The sequence below is a fragment of the Raphanus sativus genome, unplaced genomic scaffold (assembly GCF_000801105.2).
Source record: "Raphanus sativus cultivar WK10039 unplaced genomic scaffold, ASM80110v3 Scaffold0036, whole genome shotgun sequence".
Lineage (NCBI taxonomy): Eukaryota > Viridiplantae > Streptophyta > Magnoliopsida > Brassicales > Brassicaceae > Raphanus > Raphanus sativus.
The window spans coordinates 1-9051 of record NW_026615360.1 but is presented as its reverse complement, the minus strand read 5'-3'; the positions used below and the strand labels follow the sequence as shown (position 1 = coordinate 9051).

Sequence of the window (9051 nt, the reverse complement as noted above, 5' to 3'; positions counted from 1 at the left end):
TTGGATATTATGTCCATTACTTATTCATGACTATCTTTATATTTGTATAAACATAAAATGCAAACCCAAATTAAAAGAAATATTATTTATGTTTGATTTGGTCAAATATATAATATATTTCTTATTGCTAAGTCATTAAAAATTGAGTCAAAATGAATTAAATTTTCTTAATGACAGCATTGATTTTCTTTGACTTTAAGACTTCATTACTCTCTTGTATGTTATGGCTTCTCAAAAGCATCATGTGATGTTTTGTATTTTCCATATAAAGGCTTGTGAGCCATTTAGAAAAATACAGAGAGACACACTTGAAAACCAACAACAAATACAATTCCTCTATGTTCAATAGTGAGGTTTTTATTTTATTATATATTGTGTCTGAGAGTACAACACAAAACTAGTTTCACCAGGTTTCTGATAGAATGACGCAAATTCAGATGATTGTTTGCAGTTATATCCTGGAACTCATTACGTTATCGAACTGTCGCACTACAAGATGTATTTTGAGTTAAAGAATGAGATAATATATCGCCTCTGCAGTTGTATCATCATTTTCTTACTCTTTGGTATCATTTTATCATTTTTATTATTTACAATATTCAGTAATCCATAGTTTATAAAATACGGTTCCATCAGCTTTTTCCATCAGCTTTTTCCCGGTGCACCTATCATACTGGAGTTGTGCATCCTCATCAGTGTCTTCACAAGCAATACGTTCATGAGGGAAGTTCGCTGTTAGAAGCAGTAGCTCGCTGTGTATCACCGCAAGGCAGCCATCCCACCAGAGGCAGCAGCAGGTACTTTGGTTACATTATTGGAGGGCTTAGTAATCACTTCTTTAGTTCCAGACACATTATCTTCGGGGTTGTTATCTCCCCTCTGCGAATAAACAAAATAACAGTCTAAATACCAGAAAGAGTTAACGCAGAACATATTCTATGCACTGTGGGGGAGATCTTTCGTCGGGTCCTCAACACCTGGGTCCTATACGTCAAAACCATTTAGGTATTCGTGTCTATTACTCTATTAGTGACATGACTCATGATTTAAAGGTAGTGATTGTTGTTGCTACCATAAGCTGTGCAACCTCTGCAGCACGTGCATTGATAAGATTACTCATCGTACCATCAAATGCCACAAAGAGAACCGACTCTAAGCCATCTGAAACTGTTAACTGGACACTGTACCTGCATTAGTGACATCATGGAATTTTTTTAGTAGTGGTGGGTTAAATGCTCTTTTACATTAACTATTTAAAAATCTGAGAAGTTGAGTTTAGGATGAATCACCTAAGAACCCCAACTGCGTTTTCATTTTGGCAAGAACCACATGTAAATGAAGAAAATCCACATTGAGCTTCGTACATCATTTGGAGAAGGTGTGTAGCACCAACCCTTCGAAGTTTCAATACTATCAACTTCCCCAGTGCAGAGGACCCCCACAGACTGTCAGACCAATAGTTCAAAACCATTTAAGAGAGTACATATGATTCAATAATAGAGGAGGTTCAAAGTCTAAGCTAACATTTGTGGGTTAGATATGAGGACATATGCATTAAGCTCTGATACTGACACAATTTTTATTTTATGAACATCTTGATACTTAGTAGCACCTGGCCACATCCAAGGCACAATTCTTGTTCAATGCAATGCTAAAGAGAGTGGATATCAGGGAAGAATAGGTGTGTACTGAAAATGTTTAAGAAGTCATTCTTTACGCTTCAAATATGGTCTGGTCTATGGCCAGATTCTTTGTCAAAGAAGAATGTGTTCCTGATGTTGCTTTTAGGAAGAGACGTCCTGTTAGGTTGAAAAAAAAACTGACTCTGTAAGATATCAAAAAGCAGATTTGAATAACAGAACCTTGTTTCTTCGAGATGCCAATACCTCCTCTGCCAGCTTAGGATTCACGTTGGACGCTACGACGACCTGAGGCTCAACCCTTGCAATAACCAATTTTATGTATGAGGGTGGCGAGACCATCAAACACACTGTCGCAAACTGTTGGTCCACTGCAGTGTGGTGAATATAAGGAATTAGAACTTAATATAAATAACATTAGAGTCACCTATTAAGATCAGAGTTTTGGAGATATAAATGATTAAACTTACCAGTCAATCCGTATGTTCGCCATAATCCACTGGATTGTCTGTATTTCTTGACCAGCCTCAATATTTCTTTGATCTCTCTACATATATTAAAGATAAACAGAGTTTGAAAAGCCATGTGGGCAAACAGTATACAGTCAGCAACGGTTAAGTGATTTCAAAACGGTATTCAAAACGGTTAAGTGATTTCAAGCAAAGCTCTCCTAAAATATTCGGAAAACCAAACCCACTTAGCAACGATTCATTTATCAAAACAGTATACAGTCAGATTTGAGAAGTGAAAAGATCTAGTGTTGCGCCTAGATGACTAAATCCTTTGACTTTCTTCCTTCAGTCATCTTCTTAGAACTTCCTCTCGCCTTGGAAGCTTTTGCAAATTTTGGTATCTAAGCCATAAATAGAAGATAAAGGAGACAGATTCACTGAGGAGAGAAATAAACCTGAGACTGGTTAAGAAGTGGTAACCGTGTGCAACAGAAAGCTGAGACCACGATCGCTACTCGCACAAGAAGGCAGAGAGAGGACACCACTTTGTAATTGAATAGTGAGTGAAATCCCGATGATTCAACACTAAAGGCAGCTTCCACCAGAAAGTGACCGTGAATCCAATAACACTCCCTCCGGTTTAACAGAGGTTATTGAGCATGAACCCTAGAAATAGACTACTCAGTGAATTCTCTTCCCATTTATAGATGAAGTCTCATGCGTTCACTGTGGGGAAACGAAGAGATCGATTGAATGTTGCAAGACATAAATGTTATTGAAGCCCACATCAAATAGAGAGAGAAAACCCAATAGAGTGACGTGGACGCAGGAACAGCCGCACAAACCAACTTTATTTATATAGATAGATAGATAGATATTAATACTAATAAGAGTTTTACGAAGATCGAAAAGCGGAAAACAGGACTGTACCAAGAACGGAAAATGTCTAGAAATAAGATTGGTGAAAAATCTAAATATCCTCGAAAACTTAAACCTAAAATAGGAAAGATATAATCCACAAAGAACAAAAATAAAACCAAAAAAAAACAAAATTGTAACATCCCGAGTTGTGATATGTGAAAAGGCTTAAGAGAATTGATTTGGCTACCTATATCACCAAAGTTGACTTACCTTTTCCGTCACACATCCGTTTAGAACTCCAGAGTTAAGCGTGCTTGGGCTGGAGTAGTGAAAGGATGGGTGACCTATCGGGAAGTGATTCGCGATACCGTGTAAGTGAGGCCAAAGCACGGGGGAAGGTCGGGTGGTGATTGCAGGGTCAGTAAATAATGATTTCGAGCCTTGAAAAATTAACGACCGACCGTCGGACGGGATGGGGCCCACGGGCCGAGAGAGCGGGCGTGGGTGGCCCATTAGCCGTGGGCGGTCGGGGCGTTACAAAAATCAAGAATAACAATAAAGAAAATGACGACTTCCAAGTCATTGAATCCAATGACAGTTAGATGCTTACAAGAGACAGATACACAAATCTAGGAAAGACCACAGAGCAAACACCAACCAAAAACGCATGATAAACACACAACCAAACTGAGGAACATAAGGTCTAACTTCTAGATATCTAGCATAATGAGGGGAACAAGCCTAAACAACAACCTTTTCACCAACATGAAGCAAAAGACAAATCAGAGCCTTCATGTCTCACATAGTTGCAAACCAAGGGACAGAGCAACCAAACTCCTAAAGCTAAACAAGAACCTCAATGGAAATACCACAACAGAAAAAATGACCATATGAGGATATGATGCAACCTTTGACAGATTTAGTAGTCCGGATTTCTTGAAGATGACGGGACAGACACGAGACTACTAGAACTCATGTGTTGCAGGGTTTTATCGATATGTTTTGATGGATTCAAGGCTACTAGCACTTGAATGATGGGTGGTTTCTTTACACAAGGACAATAGGTAATCCTTGAGTTGTTTAACTCCAACACACTGCAAGTGTAATTTTGTATAGGACGGCTCCTGGTCATATTCACATAAGCAGTAAAGTTAACTACATGGTGATCAAAATATGGATGCTCAAAGATGAACAAGAAGAGAGTTGCTCAAGAGAGACTCTGGTTTGCAAAAGCTTATTTTATTAACAGTTCCTTGAAAAACGTTACATGACAAGTATTTAAAGAAAACTCTAAACCGACCTTAAAGCCCTAACCCTAAACTAAAAAAGAAAAACATAAACTATGAATAGGTTAGAACTCGACCTAACCTAATCCTAAAGGGTTATGTAAGAAAACAATAATACTCTAATTCTTGGTAACCCGTGAGATTAAATAAGCAATATGCCCATCCTTTTTATTATGCTTGGACAAACTTGATTAAGAGTCCAACAACTTCTTTTAAGGCTTTATCTTTTGATCTTGTGAATGGGCCAATTGAATAAACAAGTGGGTCATATTTTGGGTTTCCAAATTCTTTTTGGGCTTTAGACTTCTTTCTCATCCATCATCCAATTGTTCGGACATAATGTTCTTCTTGCCGAGAGACCATATCTGGATCTTCATATTCACTCTTTGAACTCTTTCTCGCCCTTACGGCATTTCCCTAGGTCACCCATTTACATCTTTATCGGGTCGACCATTTCATTTTCCCTCAGGTCAACCGTTTTCATTTTCCGACCACGAACCATTACCCCCACCATGGTCCATTTTTTGATCTTGTGACTTATTCCTGTTCATTTTCCAACTATTCATCCTCATCCGATACATTTTCCAATAGATCATCTACCGTAGTAGCTGCCAGTTTGTCCAGGTAAAGTTTCAGATAGTAAACACGGTCCATTTGTGACTATGGTCTAACGATAGCCATATTGGGACACAAGGCAAGCAACAGGAAGTCAAGTTCAGGATAAAAGGAATATGCACCCAAGAACACCAAATAACAACAAGCGACCTAGAATTGACGAAAGAACTGAGAAGATGTAAGAGAAAGAACCTACACTGCACCAAGAAGCTACATTGTCATATTAACTTTGGGTAACCTGAATGCCGTTGACATATTAACTTTGGGTAACCTGAACAATAAAAAGATGCACCATAGTTTATCAGAGCCGATACAGGATGAGATCTCTATTTACACTATACAAACTTACAATGCTATGAAATTTTCTACGTCATTCATAGAGGGATTAAGGGCAATAGAGGACACATTGTGTGCATTGCATACACTTCGCTCATCTGTTCAAAATAAAGCGTCAAATGTAAAAGAATTTAATATTAATTTTGATTAGAGAAATATGATATAAAGAAAATTCACACGTTTACCTTGCCATACTTCGATCTTCCCAAACCTCATTACAAAAATTAGAGTTTTATCTATAAGAAGATGAAAAGATTCGCCTAATTCTAGTGCAACCTTTCCCCATACAACCACTGGAAGTCTAACATTTCTGAGGAAAAAAAATTAAATAACATTGGTGGTAATTATATAAAAATACATATAGTTGGTATTATACACAAATAGATATTAAAGCAAACGGGCGAAAAAAGGTATAACTTACTCTTCATTTCTTAAATGAAATATTTTTCTGTGTCCTTTCCATTAAGAGACACGATATCGAGATGACTAACCTCCACAACATGACCGATGATATCTACATAATCAGTTGAAAGTAAAATTTACATACTGACTCGTTAAATAGGAATCCAACGATATAAACAGAAAACAATATTATGAACACTTACCAACCAAATATTCAGGACTTTGTCTACCATCCAAAATTTCTCAAAAATTGACAGGCTGTAAACATGTCAATCTGAATGACAAATCGTCACAAAAATGAATGCTTGTCCTGGTTACGAACTCAATTTTATAAGGATGTTTTGTTGTACGCTATGAGCCAGATGATCGTGAATCTGAAAAGTTAATCATAATCTTCGTATCGCCTTCTTCGAGGTATGCTCCAAACCGAGGAACCAAGTCCCTTTTAACAGTCGCATGAATTTTATCACCCTAAAAAATCAACAAATTATAAACATATTAACACATTTCTGCCTAACCGTTTCATTATGTAAGCAATAAAAACTCAGAGACAATATGTACTGTCTCCATAGACGAATGATTGTAAATCTAATTTTCCACGGTGTTTTCGAAGGTTTCAAGAGAATAACTTGGTCAAAAGGCCCAGCCATCACACCATTTTTTTAGAATTATATCGTCTGTTAGGTTTTTGTCTGCTGAAAATTTTTGAGAGTATCCCCTTTATAGTATTCCCTATACATCGGTTCGAATATTGCAGCTCCGTTTTTAGGAAATATCCTATTAATTATAGAGTTAAATATGTTTAATATGGTATCAAATTTTCAATCTATATTGTAGTAAGTAAGATATATCATATATCGTAATTAATAATAATGCTTGTGCATCAAGAATTATTACTTGGGTATCACATTATTTTTCATAACTACATTGCGAAATTATGAAAATACAAATGATGCAAAATTATGAAAATTATGAAAATACAAATGATGCAACTCACTAATCTATATTTATATATAATTGGGTTTGCTTCTCTCCTAGGGTGTCCACCTAGGACGCCAGCGTGGAAACTCCACGTCAGCGTGTCATTTAACGTTTGGGCTTCGAGTTAATATTGCTAATGGGCTATTGTATTTCGTCGACATGTCCGGCCGTGGAAGTGTGAGACGCCCACTAACCCTAGCTGTTCGCGCAGATCTCTGAATAGTGATCTTCTTCTCTGCGGCAGAAGCGTTTGTCCTTTGCGCTCCCTTCCCCTCGCTGAAACGGCCGAGCTTTAACATCATATACAATCCATTCAATTCCATCTCCCGCTACGTTGTGAATCAATGCGTCGTTCATGGCTCATAAATATGTGAGTTCTTCTCAACTCGAACTCGAACTCATCCTCTATTTCTATCTATAGCGATAAACTGAATCCTGATTTCATGTCTCATTCTATGGTGTTCTCCTCCGACTTGAAGTCCAGCCGTTGCTCCTCCGTCGTCGAGGCAAGACTGCTCCGGTCTTCGGTTCTGGGAGGCGAGAAATATCGCGAGCTCATGTGGGTTGACATGCTCTTCCTGGACGTCAACGTGAGTTCTCTCTTCTATTTCTTTTTCGGATCTGAGTTCGATCATTCCGGCGAGTCTATTTTGTTTACTGATGAATATATGACACTGTTTCTGTTGGTTTATTAATTTACATAATATGAAATGTAGAAGCTTTATCTGTATATGGAGAGGAGCTTATATAGTTTAGTTTCTGAGCTACGTTACGAATGTGTTTTAGGCAAAAATAAATTGAAAATGTATATTCATGTGTTGTAGGCAATTGAAGAACAAAGATGAGGATAGAGTAGTTAAGAACAATGAAGGTCTGCCTCAGCCATTTTTGGGAAGCTGCAATGATCGTGCAAGGCAGCTCCAGGCTTCTTCTTCAGGTCTTTTCCCATGTTTAAAGGTTTTATCTCTCTCACACTTCACTTTTTATCATTCAGATTATTTATTTTTCACAAACAATTCAGACTGTCGGCTGTGTTATGTTGTCTTCGTTTAATATTTCTTTTTCATCGATCTATTTCGTCATCTACGGTTTTGCGAGACGAATCCATCACCATTAAAAACTATTGGGTTTGAAGTTTTTTAAGTAATGTAATCTTGGAAAAAGTTGAATAAGGCAGCAGAGAAATAATAGCATTAGCTTATAGGTTGCTAAGTCAGCTACTTTCAGAACTAAATTGCCTCACAGTTTTCTTTGTTGACTCGGTCAAGTTACTTGGTTTGAGGCTACAATCAGTTCGCAAGTGATTGACATAAATATTCTGCCGTTCAGGCGTTCAATCCCCTGGAGGTAGCAAAGAGTCAGACTCTGTGAAGGTTGCTAGAGGAGGTTAACCATTCAAAGTTTTCTGTCGTTACTTTCTTTTGGTAGCATATAAAATTATATGGCTACTGAATTTATTAACAATTGCTATATTTTCAGTTAAAGCTGTTTCCAGGAGGACACAGTCATTGGTTGAGAGGTTTGAGAGAAGAGACACAATTACACTTCCGGAAGAAAGATAAAGCAGCAATAGTTCAGAGCACTAATGCTGTGGAGAAAGTGGCCAAATCATCATCGATACGAGCAGTTAGCATAACGCCTACCCAGGTCATGGAAGTTGAACTTGATGAGGCAACTAACTTGACCACAGTTGAAACTCCTGTGATATTTATTGCAAGAGCTAATTGTAATATCCAGCTGTTTTTAATCAACAATGCAGTTCTCTGCAACTTTCTTACATGTTTATTTCTTATTTAATTTCTGGTTGGCTATTACATATGTTGCTAACACTATACACAATTTTATTGTGGTATCAATGAGATGACGTCTACAAGTTTAACTCTGGTTCATGAAGAGATCATGATGGTGATATCAATCAGGGTTGGTCCCTAGATTACTTTCATGGTTTTCCCAGTTTGTGCATTTTACATGTTTGGTACATAAGAAACAGAAAAAACACAACTTGGGATCTTTCTCACGTTTGGTTTTTTAACATACAAAACAATAGCTTGGTTGTTTTTAGATATATATATATGTAAGAATACTTCTTTTTAGCCATGGACGGTGATTATTATCAAAGAGAATATTGGCTGAGACAAATGCATCTGAAGGGAAGGGACGGCTGACCTTGGTGCATTGACTTAGTACCTATATATATGTAAGAATGATTCTTTGTCACTATATATGTTCCTGAGAGAATATATATACAATCTTTCCCCTTCTGCTTTTTTACACTGGTTCTTCTTTTTATTTATATTGCAGTTTTGTTTTAAAAAAACATACATCAGTTATATATCATGCATTAGTGCATTATAATGTAACATCCCAACTATAATATAAATAAAAACCACAACATAAAATTTGTTTAACTTTAACTAATTTAATCAAAACCAATTTTTAGATAATAAAAAGATTATAATATATATACATATATATATG

At 36.9% G+C, this 9051-nt stretch overlaps 1 protein-coding gene and 1 long non-coding RNA gene across 6 annotated transcripts; one reads left to right on the top strand and one right to left on the bottom strand.

Annotated features, from left to right (window-relative positions):
• Positions 1-473: 473 nt before the first annotated feature.
• Positions 474-2869, bottom strand: LOC108844010 (uncharacterized). 4 transcript variants are annotated; one of them, XR_008939327.1, is made up of 7 exons: positions 2548-2868; positions 2111-2187; positions 1887-2011; positions 1690-1799; positions 1290-1445; positions 1073-1187; positions 474-984 (listed from the first exon to the last, which is right to left on the bottom strand). It is a non-coding gene; the product is annotated as an uncharacterized LOC108844010 (long non-coding RNA). The 4 variants fall into 4 exon arrangements; XR_008939326.1 differs by having other exon boundaries at positions 474-879; XR_001948358.2 differs by having other exon boundaries at positions 474-1187; positions 1718-1799; positions 2548-2869.
• Positions 2870-6702: 3833 nt separating this feature from the next.
• Positions 6703-8458, top strand: LOC108837735 (uncharacterized). Of its 2 annotated transcripts, none has more exons than XR_008939328.1 (5): positions 6703-6943; positions 7053-7163; positions 7398-7530; positions 7921-7959; positions 8053-8458. XR_008939328.1 is itself a non-coding variant. In XM_056995750.1 (5 exons), the coding sequence occupies exons 1-4, from the start codon at positions 6918-6920 to the stop codon at positions 7942-7944; spliced, it is 312 nt and encodes a 103-aa protein (XP_056851730.1). In that variant the 5' UTR covers positions 6703-6917; the 3' UTR covers positions 7945-7959; positions 8053-8458. The 2 variants fall into 2 exon arrangements, 1 of the variants encoding a protein (XP_056851730.1); XM_056995750.1 differs by having other exon boundaries at positions 7903-7959.
• Positions 8459-9051: the final 593 nt, after the last annotated feature.

What these genes read in the sequence shown, in the direction of transcription:
- LOC108837735 (XM_056995750.1), top strand. Translation starts at nt 6,918, where the DNA reads ATGCGTCGTTCATGGCTCATAAATAT. An exon ending in CGTTCATGGCTCATAAATAT is followed by an intron (nt 6,944 to 7,052) that starts GTGAGTTCTTCT and finishes TCCGACTTGAAG; the next exon opens with TCCAGCCGTTGCTCCTCCGT. An exon ending in TGCTCTTCCTGGACGTCAAC is followed by an intron (nt 7,164 to 7,397) that starts GTGAGTTCTCTC and finishes CATGTGTTGTAG; the next exon opens with GCAATTGAAGAACAAAGATG.